At 28.8% G+C, this 12,913-nt stretch overlaps 1 protein-coding gene across 1 annotated transcript; it reads left to right on the top strand.

Moving 5' to 3' along the window:
• Nucleotides 1-412: 412 nt before the first annotated feature.
• On the top strand, nucleotides 413-3,111 carry LOC119663541 (eukaryotic peptide chain release factor subunit 1-like; the record flags this gene model as incomplete). Its single annotated transcript, XM_038073151.1, has 4 exons — nucleotides 413-568; nucleotides 630-827; nucleotides 897-1,044; nucleotides 2,965-3,111. Coding segments are annotated over 4 exons (585 nt in total), but the record flags the coding sequence as incomplete, so codon positions are not given.
• Nucleotides 3,112-12,913: the final 9,802 nt, after the last annotated feature.

Raw genomic sequence — 12,913 nt, 5'->3', positions numbered from 1 at the left:
GGTAAATAACTGGCTGTATACCACATGTTATTTTTGTTTTGCTAAAACAAGTTTCAATAAAAATTTTAATTCATTGCTAAATTGTCTTATTATTATTGTTTATTATTGATTTTAATTATTTTCTGTGTAATTTTTGTTTTTCATTAAGTTTTTTAAGATAATGCTATAATGCATTTAAACTATGTCATTAAATATTAATTAAAATTAAAATTTGTAGTTAAATCCTTCTGATTCCTGTTTTTCCTTTGTTATGCTGTGAAAAGAATTACTAAACTAAATTTTAGTACAAATGAATTAAATGAATTTATTTATTAGTTTTATTACATTCTTTGTTTTAATCGGAAACTGTACATATATACTTATCTCCACAAACCAATATATTTTTGTTAAATTTTCAAATATATTGTTTTAGAGATTGCAATCGAAAATTATAAAATTAGTGGACGTCTCTTATGGTGGAGAAAATGGTTTCAACCAAGCAATAGAGTTAGCTGCAGAATCGCTACAAAATGTCAAGTTCATTCAAGAAAAAAAACTTATTGGTCGCTATTTTGATGAAATATCTCAGGTGAATATAAATCAAGTAAAACCAACATATCTAGTTGTAACCGATATTATGCTTTACCCAGGATACAGGAAAATATTGTTTTGGGGTAGAAGATACATTACGTGCTTTAGAGCTAGGTTCCGTTGAAACTCTTATATGTTGGGAAAATTTAGATATTCAACGTTATGTTTTAAAAAATCATGCTAATTCAACTTCGACTACTGTTTTACATTTGACACCAGAGCAAGAAAAAGATAAATCGCATTTTACTGATAAAGAGGTGAGTATGTGTTCTCTTATAATCCTTAAAAATAAAAAAAATATAAATAAGTAACCAAAATATTTGTAGAGTGGGGTTGAGATGGAGTTAATCGAATCACAGCCTTTATTGGAATGGTTAGCAAACAATTACAAAATGTTTGGTGCTACGCTTGAGATTATTACAGATAAATCTCAGGAGGGCAGCCAATTTGTTAGGGGATTTGGAGGTATTGGAGGTAAGGATAATGTTTATAATAGAGAAATAAAATACATGTTTTACATTACTAAAATAAATCTAAATGCTTTTTCCTTTCTTTTTATTGCTGCCTTTGTATGTGGCTAAAACTGTAATGTATTGCTATTAAAATTCATTATAAAATACATATTTACGTAATTTGAAATGAATATATAGGTATTTTACGATATAAAGTAGATTTTCAATCACTTCAAGCTGATGAGCCTTTGGAGGATGTTGATCTCGATGACTACTAAACATTTAATATAATTTTTTAAATAATATAATACATACAGAATAGCATCTAAATGTCATGATGCTAAATAGGTTCAACTTACATTTCGCTGAAATTTTATTTAGAATCGCGTAAATTTTAAATAAAATCTACAAAACAAAAATTATATTTTATGCAACGTCTAGTAGATATCGTATTAAGAAATAAACATACGAAATTAATTCCGTTAAGATTTTCAAAATACTTTATATTCCAATGAAGATAACGAATTATAATATATATATATATATTAACAAAAAAACAAGGGTTGCACTTTTTTCAGCGTATCATCCTTTAATTTAAAAAACGTTAATATTAAATAAAATAAAATAAAACAATTATAAAAAGAGTTTTTTAATAAAAATAATTTAATTTGTATAAAACAGAAATTGCGTACGTGCACGCTATGAACCGAAATTTTAACAAACAATTTAAAAAATATATAAATTTAAGACATAGAAAATTGTATGTATTCGTATGCATTTTCTGAAAATTTTATTCGGGATTTATGTTATTAGAAACAGAACGAACAAACTGTACAGTACGCTGTGTTTCGTTTCGTTCCGTACATTTGAAGCACAAACAAAAAAAAATTTTACTCAGCTAAATAAATATTTTATAAAATTTATGCGCGTGTACACAAATCCCAAAAGTATAAAATACTATTTGCACTATATATGTACACCACCATCGGATAATTGTAATGTACATTCGTTTTGTAAATTTTAGCCGAAGAAACAGTACACTGTACTGTACGCTAAGGTCAGGAGCTCATAGCATACAACCGTTTTGTACTTTTAGGAGTACAGAACGATATGGAAACGTTTCAAAATGTTTATGTACAATATGCTTTGGAAACGATTTGTATATAGGCTTTTTATACTTGTGTATGAGTGTTAATTATTCTTTGGTTTATATAGCAATGTTCATTATTTAGATAGCCCAAGTTATGTATGTTTAAATTATAAAAAAAGTTGGTTTTTATAATAGGACATATTCTTATATTTAAATAAAATACAATTATTCGACTTTGCAATATAAAAGTTAAAACAAGCCTGCAATATAAAAGTTAAAACAAGCCTGCAATATTCTAATTAATACCCCTACTTAAAACGACTACAAAAATTCGCATTGAGCGCATAGCTAAATCGTTTCACTATCGAATTGTATGTAAACGTTTCGCAGACGTTTTCCAATCGTTTTGTACTTCTGGAAGTTACTACCCGATTGTAGTAACAGAAAAGTGGGCTACGATTTTATTTCGTACATTTAAATTAAAAATATACAGTTTATATATATATATTTTAATATTTTTTGCATGTACAATATGTTTCGATATTGTACTGTTTATTTTTGTTTACTAATAAACAATGCTGTGTGGATTTCCTTAATATAATTTAAAAAAAAAAACCAGAAATATAAGGCGAAGTCTATTTTAAATATTATCCATATATTTAATAAGTAAATTTTGTTTATACATTTTCATATATATTTTTTTTTTGCTTATTAAAATTAAGTTTTTTGATTTACCCTCATCTTGATTATATAAAGTTTTCTTAATATATTATAATAATGTGTATATATGTATATAATTTATTTTCATGTTTTCGTTTTAACACATAAGTATTATTTTTATTTTGAATATAGGAATATTACGTTATAAAGTGGACTTCCAGAGTATGCAATTAGATGACATCGATAATGAATGTTTCGACTTAGATGACTACTAGATAAATTGATTTTACTTTATTTTTGTTTTGTTTTTTATTTTTTTTTTTTTTTTTTGAAAACAAATAGTAACAACGCTCATAATAACAAAGAAAAATAAAAATAAATATTTAAAAGTACTAGTAAAATTTAAACTTGTTGTACTCAAATATAAATAAGCTATGTACAATGTAATAAAGCGGAAAAATTGTCTAAAAATCGAAATCTCCGAACATTAGAAGCAGTTCAACACATGGAATTTATTTGTAAAATTTTGTTTTCAAATGTAAAATATGAAACAATTATAAAGAATTTGATTTCTTATACAGTAAAACCCAATGGCTTTATGATTTCAAAATAAATATTAAAAATAAGATCGATACTAAAAAACAAATTATATGGTAATGAGAAATGGATATGGTTTTTAAAAATAAGCTATTTTCTTCTAAATTACCTAAATTAATTGACGTAAACTTGACTGTTAATATAAAATATGAAGTACAGTTGGATTCCTTTATAGTGTACTCTCTTATATCTCTGTATAACGAAGTTTTTATGAAGATTTGAAAGTATTATCATTTTTTTTAAGTTTTTCTGTATGTGGGACATTCTTTTACATACCGGACAGGTTCTGACAAAAAAACGACCTCATCACCTTCGAATTGGCTGAAATTTTTTTACGAGCTCCTTTCATAAAATAAAAAGACCCGAAAGAACCGGTATGTTTTTTCCCAGGAAATATGGACCCATGGGGTTTTCAGAATTGCCATTGTAGACACATTTTTAAATGACCATATCTCAGGCTATATGAATGATAGAAACTTGTAACTGAGGCGGATTTCAACGTTTACAAATGTGATTAAAACGGACAAATAGTGCTTGCTTATCCGTAAAAATTAATGTAAAACGGACTTATTCTAAGTAAATTGAAATCCGCATACTAATAGAAATTAAAAATATATAAGAATATTTGTACAATATTCTTTGAAAATTCCTTCAATGGAAATATAGTAGGTATGTACTTGATGTGTTTTGCGGGAGAGAAAAAAAAATTAAAAATTTCGAAAAAGAAATAAAATAATTAAAAAACAATCCAAATAACTGAAATAAAAACAATCTCAATTGTTTAAACAATTTACTGAAAGTTCAATCAATTGTCTTTTAAATGCAATACATTTCAAGTTTCTATCATATATAGCCTGAAATATGGCGATTTGTAAATTTGTCTATAATGGCAATTCTCAAAACTTTATGGGTCCATATCTCCTATACTGACCTCATAATAGGCAAACCTCATATATTTGTATGAGACCAGAAATTTATCAAAAATCAAATTTATAATAATTTGGCAAAACTTATGCATTGCATGCACACAAAATCAATCATATATTTTACGAGGAATATATACAAAAACAAAATTATCTCCATATAAATCACACAAGCACCCAAATCAACAATATGTGTAGAAAATTTAGCAACAATTGCTGTACTATATCCGAACAGAAACATACAACAGCTGTTTTGTATGTTTCGAACACTTAAGATCATGGTGTTATACGTAGCTTTTCTATGCCTTAATTGTTTTACAATCCAAAGGTCATATGTGCTTTTAGCTGGCTGCTATGAAATCATTGAAGTCACTTTTTGTTTTGCATTTGCAATCAGTATATTATTTGTCACTACTTAAACTTTGTGGTCCCTACTAAAAACAAAAATATTATTGAGGTCCTTGGTCAAATACAGCAAATTAGGTATTGGTGAATTTTGTAAATAGGATTTAAGGCTTGTCCGTCCATTGGTGTTGAAATGATGGCTTCATTAATGTATGCAAAATTGCGTAAAATTGTTAAAAACTTTTGGAGTAGTTTTAGTTCTTTTTTTAATAGTTTAATTGATAAAAAGGCAGAAGTCTATATAACTATTGTCGACTTTTCGACGTTTGTTTCACATCTTCGAATTGTCCAGAAATTAGAACCAAAATATTTCAATATATTGTATTCACTAAAAGCTCTTAAATTAAAAAGTTTGGTTCTAATTTTTGAACGAATTCTGTTTTCAATTTTTTTCTTGTTTTGTATAAATTAGTAAGTTGTTGTAAGTGTTTTTGTTCGTATTTTGTTTAGAAAAAATGGCATTGTCAAAATTCACACTTTAATTATTATGTGCATTACTTTATAATAACTTGAGGTGTACCGGCGTATACACCTTTGATTAAAAGTAAAAATTATAAAAAAAAAAAAAATTATCTTTACATACTAAAGCAGTGATATTAGAAAAACCTGATAAGGGCGTAAAAGCAAATTATTCAACTTTAGAATATAATGTGATAAAATCTGCTATCACTTACATACATTAATTCCAAAAAGGAGGCTATAATTTCTGAAAGTTAAGAAAAAGGAAGCAAAAAATCTTTGCTTGATGCCGAATATCCTCTGATTGAAAAATATCTGTTTCAATGGTTTTTAAATAAGCCTAAAATGACGTATACACTTAATGGACCAATATTAGAGACAAAGACAAAGTAAGTTATGATGAAGTATATCCTAATAACGATGTGCAGTGTTCAAAACAAGTAACAATACAAAGTAACAATAACTGTAACGATATCATTGTAAAAAATTTGACTATATTTGTTTGTTGTCTGATTACTTTATACAGTAATGCCTAATAAGAATTGATTTTAACTGTAAAATAGTGTTTATGTAAAGTTTTAATTTTTATCATCATATTTATAGAAATAAAAAAAGTGCAGAAATTAAGTGGTGGTTCTTATTTGTGAGCCTCTACTATATATGAAAAAAAAAAATTTTAAAACGTGTATGTAATCTCCTGTAAAATACGTTTACAGCTGCTTTAAAAAGAAGTGATTCCGGCAACTTCATTATAGCCCGAATGGATGGTATAAAATTCTTGTTTCTGTATGATAAATATGAGTGTGCGCATACATACTGACATAGATTATACTATCTAAATGCATAGAGGCTTAAATTGTGCAAAGTAGTAGTGTAAATACTGTGATCAGTTTAAATTTTCGAAATATAATTTTGAAAGCATTTCGTGTATCGAGTTTAAAAAAGGAATTTTTGTATAAAGCAACTCAAAGAAATTGTTAAGTATTTTTTCTCCTAAAACATCAAAATTTCAAATCAATGGTTTGACTTATTAATTTTTGTTATATATAATCAAACAATGGGATCGTTTTGATATTTAGGAAGATATATAAGTTTTATAAGTATCTATTAAATCTTATACACTTTAAAATGTTCATGAGAACATGAGTCTGCATAAATGTCATGAATACTAAATCAGTACTTAATTTTTTTTCTAAAACATTCAAAGTAAAATTTTGATTTACCTTTAGAAACTGCAAACATTTTTATTTAGTTACTTCCAGGTAGTATACATAGATCCAATTTTAATCTACATTTTCCATGCATTAGTCATACATTAGTCAGCAAGTAATGTATGACAAGCTTCAACTTGGCGGTTTTTTTCCAAGTAAAGGAGTGTTTTTGTCTGAAAACATGATTAAAATAATGTAAACCTCTTTTCCGATACAGTATGTTTTACAAAATGATCTGAACTGATTGTTAATTTTACGACCTTTGACTATCAAGTCTTTGTTTTGCTTAACGCCAATTTTTGTTTTCAATGCTTATTTTAATGAAAGAACTTTGCTATTGAAAACATCCAGTGCAGTTTCTTCATTCTGTGATAACGTATATGCTTCTGCGGAATACAGAAGCACAGGTAGGATGAGACACCTGTAAGAGCATATCTCTGATCTGTAAGTTATCTTTGTTTTTCATAACGGCGGTGCCAAGGTAAATAAAATTCTTGACATTTGAAAATATAGTCGCCAATCATTAGCTCGGAGTCCAAGCGACGCACATGTCTACTTGCAGGCGACATTTACTTCATTTTGCTCTTATTCATTGCTAAGCTCATTTCCACAGATTTCTTTTTGATAGCACCAAAAACAGCTGTAACGTCAAGCTTACCATGCCCAATGATGATGTCCTCGGCATACATAAGTAACTGAACGAATATGTAAAACATTGTACCGTTATGATGAACATTTACTCTGCGGAAAATCATTTCTATGACGATGTCGAAGACATCAGAAGAAAATGGATGCGGGTGTCCATATTAACATATCAATCAATAAGTCATGTGAGTAACTAAGAAAAACAAATTTTTTCTGCCAAAAATCGATTTTACTCATCAATATAATCTGCTTCAAGGGTAATACAATCATTCCAACGCTTCTCTAACTTCTTGATGCCGTGTTTGTAGAAGGATTTGTCTTTTACCTCAAAATAGACTTCAATTTCGGCAATTACTTCTTCATTTAAGATGATTTTCTTACTGGCGAGTAGTCGCTGTAATTCGGGCAATTTTGCCATCGTTTTTATTGACTTGTGACATGGTGCATTGCCTTGGTGTAACAAAATTTTTTTCTTCGCCATATGCGGTCGTTTTTTCACAGCTTCTGCTCTCAAACGATCCAGTAATGCCGTGTAGTAGTTACTATTGATGATTTTTCCCTTTTCGAAATAGTCAATGAAGATTATACCATGTGCATCCCAAAATACTGAAGCCATAACCTTCCCAGCTGATTGTTGTGTCTTTGGACGCTTCGGACCGGCTGCAGTTCACTCACATAATGATCGTTTTAATTCCGGAGTGAAGTGATGGACCCATGTTTCATTCATTGTCACATATCGGCGCAAAAATCTGATTTATTACGTGTAAATATGGCCAAACCCTGCTCTGAATAATCAACACGTTGTTGTTTTTGATCGACTGAGTAAACGTGGCACATACTTTGAAAAGAGTATTCTCATTGTCAAATATTCATGCATAATTGTAAACACACTGCCTTCTGATATCTTTACGGTCTCAGCTTTCTCACGCAATTTCAATTTACGATCAGATAAAACCAATTTCTGGACTTTTTTGATGTTTTCTAGAATAACCACCTCAATTGGACGACCAAAACGTTCACCATCATCGGAGTCTATACGACAACGTTTAAATTCAGCAAACCAATGACAAATGATTTTTTTCGATGGAGCAGAGTCCGGATAACACTTTTGAAGCCATTGCTAAGCTTGTACAGTATTTTTTTTCATCAAGTAGTAATGGTAAATTAACACACGAAATTGTTTTAAATCCATTGTTTTAAAAATAACAAAGGAGCTTCACTTAAATGGTTGTCACGTTTTTTCTGACTAATCGAAATGTTATGAAATTTTACAATAAGGCTTTTGAAGGTTGGTACTTCATAAACGTCGTATGGATTTGACATTCACACCACTTATTGAGTGATATAATATGTTTGGTGAAGGGATCAGGTCGGAAACCGCATTGAAAACTGATTTCAAACACAATTGAAAGAACCTTGTACGCGACAGTTAGGCTAATGACGCGGTAGATAGTTTAAATTATTAGGTCGCCTTTAAGACAGTAAAGAGAGTACTGTGATTCCTATAGTTCTATAGCTGATGCATGCTCCTTATCAGCATATCTATCTATCTGCGCCTGCCACATTGTTATTTAGTCGCTCTATAGCAACACGCAATTCGTTATAGCTAGATAGTAAAATGTCAACACCGTCATTTCAAATTGTGAGATTCCAAAGGAAGTTTAATGCATCACTTTAAGAACTACGATTCCCTTTCGCTTACACCTTCATAAACTCGTTTCTTCTGTCTGAGGAGGCGCCTCTCTTTCGTATAGCTGCTGACTGCAAGGTATTTTATATATAGAAAATATAGAAGCTTTAAAACAGTTTTAAACAAAAGTTGTAGAAATGAATTGCGATTGAAAGTGTTTATTTCTGTTTTATTATTAACTTATGGTAATAACATAAAGTATTTTTATGTTGAAATACCAAGATATGTCATAAGCATTTAATATTAACCTTGTACATAATTTAAATTAATTGTACAAATGCATAATGTGTTAAGACTTAACCCAAATTACAGTTATTTTACGTTATAAAAATTGCTAGTTTTGTAAATTTTTGATATATATTCGTTCACTTGTGCTATTCTTACAAATAACGTACAAGCCAGTGCTATTCTTATTATTCTTGAAAAACATTTATAGATGATTTCCTTAATACTACACAACTTTTAAATCAAAAATAGAGTTCAAATCAGTAAAAATCATGTATAAAAAATTTAATGATCTTCACTCAAACTGGCTGCGATGCTTCCGAAAAGCACTTAAGTTCCACAAAAACAGAAGGAGGAAGAAAATGCAAAACCGTGGGTACCGGAAAGAAGGCTGATCAATGTATCAAAACATCAAATAATAACAAAGCATGTAAGAGCGTAAGCTGGTGGATAGAAGAATATTAAAATGCAGTAAAGTTCCAATTATGCATATAATAACACTTCAAAGTACAATTATACGCCAGTAAATGGGATTGATTACTTTTTATCTATTATTAATTATATAATTCAAATGTAAAAGTAATACATACAGTGCTACTGACAATATATATGTTGAAGTCGTTTTTTTTTATTTATTTTAATGTATGTATTTTTTTTTTAATTTTTTATCAAGTATTGTAGAAAATATTAAAAAAAACTAACAAAAGAAATAAAAACTAACAAAAAATCGATTTCAGAAATTTAAAAAACTTCTTTGTTTGGTAAAGTATTTTAAAGCAGTTATAAAAATTTAGTTTTATTTAAACATATATCAAATAGCTCTTTGTTATTCTTAAACTACGCAAATCGAAATAAAAAAACCTCCTTCCGACATGATGGTTTGTTTATTTAATCAGCGCCATGTATTAATATTCGGTGCATATTTTGGGGACATTGAGTACCGGAGATAATGCTTCATATATACCATAGCTGTATCACCACAATTACGAAAAATTCCTAGTTGCGTATTTCTAGACCACTTGATAGGTGGTCAATTGAGAATTACTCAAAATCTGCTAATTATGTTTTTACTTCAGTGGCTTAGACTTCCAAAAAATAATGGTTAGTGACCAGTAGCGACAGCTTTTTGTCAAGGTGTTCACAATTTAATCAAAACAGAATTCCAACTATAATGTATTCCCCCTACTCCTGAGTTTTGTCCTTTCCACAAGCAAATAGCGTACAAGACCAACAAAATAATTTATTTAAATGTTCGCAGCCTGTGATCCACTGGTTTTTATTTACCATAAAGCTGTAACTGTAGGAAAACGACGACTTACCATAGATTTCGACATTTTTACAACAGGTATCAAATTCTTCATATCTGGAGTTGGTTTATTCGTTTTATGAATTAAAATCTTTTTTTCAGAAGATCGTTTAAAAAAAGACATTGAATCAAATCTTTAATCACACATTTATCCATTTCTAAATATTATTTTTCACTTCAAATTTCTTTAATCTCTTGCTTTACTTTTACCATTTGCTAGTATAAAATTGCAATAATGACTTTGTTTTGATTTATTTCCAACCTCTATATAAGAGTAAGAAACTCTCATGCATTCATTTACTCTTTTACTTTGTATTTACAATGCCCGGTTCAGTTTTTATACTGAACCATTTCCCCATATAAAACAGCAACCGTGACTTTGATTGTATTTGCACGCTTTGTATAAACTTTTGGTTCAGTTTAGTGGAATGATCCTCTCGTCAAATGTAAAGCGATTTTCGCTCAGTCATTTCTTTTCTCTTTTGTATTTACTTTGCATAACATTGGAAGTGCACTTTTTTTATTGAACTGCTTGCACGCATTTATTTAAGAGTTAAGATTATTTTACGTACATATATTTGTTTGTATGTTTTGTGTTGTGTATTCAATATTGAACATAGTCCCAATGTGAATGTTATTTCATTTACATGCTTTGTAAGCAACGCGGTGCAGTTTTTATTCTGCACCTTACTATATTTCAAGAGGAATGTGTTTTCTCTTTTATTAATTATAAGTAATGTTGGGTGTAACTAACATATGTATGTGTGGTTTTGTTTGTATTATACGTTTTGTGTTTATGTTAATATATTTGGAAAAGCTATTATAAAAAATGTTAAGTAGCAAAATAGCGAGATTATTTACCTAATAAAAAAAAATCTGAAAAGGAAGCTTTGTTAAGGTGTTCAGTGAACACTCTGAACCATTCGACGCCTCGCCTCTGTTAGTGACACGTTGTACGGTATTGCCAACGTTTGAGTTGTCAGTACTCTTTGTTGTTATGTACACAGTTTACTTTGTATTCTGAACTAGTAACACTCCAGCTTACTATGATGTATACGTCAAATCTGTTTCAAAAACTAAACAGTTTTCTAAGTCTGATTTCTATATTAGTTTGTTTCATATTTTTGGAATATTATTGACTTCATTGCAAACCCTTTTGGAAAATGACAACATACTCAATTTTTATTGCACAATTTTGAATAAGTACACTAATTATGTCTAATAACTGCAAATTTTTTACTAGGTAAGTAGCTTTAGCAGATTTATAAATAAAATAATTAAATTTTTTACTATAGAAAATGTTAGAAAGTTAAAACTGGTTCTGAAACAGGGTTTTTGCAACTTTAAATAAATGCAGCGGAGCTTTGACAGCTAACTGCATCACGAATATAAAGATCAAAACAAAATAAACAATACCATGTTCACATTGACTTTTAAAAAAGAAGACCGTAATTCATCAGAACGTTTTATTAATTTATTAAATTAATTCAATAATTTACGCACTCTGTGCAAAAATAAATAATGAGTATTCTAACTCGGGGCTTATAGTTAAAGTTCATTATATCGAAAATGTGTGTTACAATTCATTCTTTTACTATAAACATTTTGCTGTAAATAGCTGAAAGTAGAGATTATAAAAACAATAAAGCGGAAAGGTCATAACAGGTAGCGCACGTCTTATATATTTATTCACTTCGGTGAATAAAAAAAAACAAATTTGAATTTTAATTAAAATTCTTCTTTTAGTTTATTTAAATTGAATGAACACAAATTTAAATTTTATTTATTTATAAAAGAAAATATTTAATTTTACAATATATTAATTATTATATATAACTTCGGTTTAAGATATTTTTAAGACTTCTGTCAAGTTAAATCTTAAAACTCATATATTTTGGTTAATATTTATTTTACAAAGTATTTCTTTATTTAAGGTAAATTTTTTCTTGCCGATAATGGCGTGTCTTTTTATGACGAAAGAAACTATTTAAAAGTTAGACCGATTCGAATAGCAAAGAAAGACAAAGACAAAAATTTTTTATTTAATTTATTGAAATTTGGCTGACCATACAACGCTGTTTCGAGTATTGCCAAGTACTCTTCATCAGTGGTCTTTGGAAATAATCGAATTTTTATTTAATTAGTTTATAGTCCGTATATAATTTGTTTGGACTGCAAGTGCCAGGCTTAGAACTCGTGCCTGTCAAATTAGAAGCGATGACTAATCGTCTTTATCCACAAGAAGCCAAGGCTGCACAAACATTCAATGCTCAAGTTCCAGGTTTTATTGACACTTATTTTTATTTAATTAGTGACACCAACCAAAGCACTTGCCGTGCTTTAAATTAGAACGAGCTTATAAACTACAGCTTTATTTGGAAACACAAGTTCAACAATTTGAAAGTTAATCTTTGAGCTTGCCTATTTTTGTTTCAAAGCTATTCTTTTTGTAGAGACATCTGTTATGCATATTTTTTTAACTTACTATATGTAAAGCGCCTTTTTTGGGTGCAATTTTACAAATAAGCTATGCAAATGTTTCTCTACAAGTTCGCTAATCGCGTTAAGGAAAAGCTGAACAATATTATTGTTCATATTTCCTATAATTCTAATTTTTAAGGTAAATTTTTTCTTGCCGATAATGGCGTGTCTTTTTATGACGAAAGAAACTATTTAAAAG

Source organism: Teleopsis dalmanni, unplaced genomic scaffold, assembly GCF_002237135.1.
Source record: "Teleopsis dalmanni isolate 2A unplaced genomic scaffold, ASM223713v2 unscaffolded_contig_0558, whole genome shotgun sequence".
NCBI classification, from domain to species: Eukaryota; Metazoa; Arthropoda; class Insecta; order Diptera; family Diopsidae; genus Teleopsis; species Teleopsis dalmanni.
Note: the sequence above shows the minus strand (reverse complement) of the source record. Positions and strands in the feature narration are given on the sequence as shown.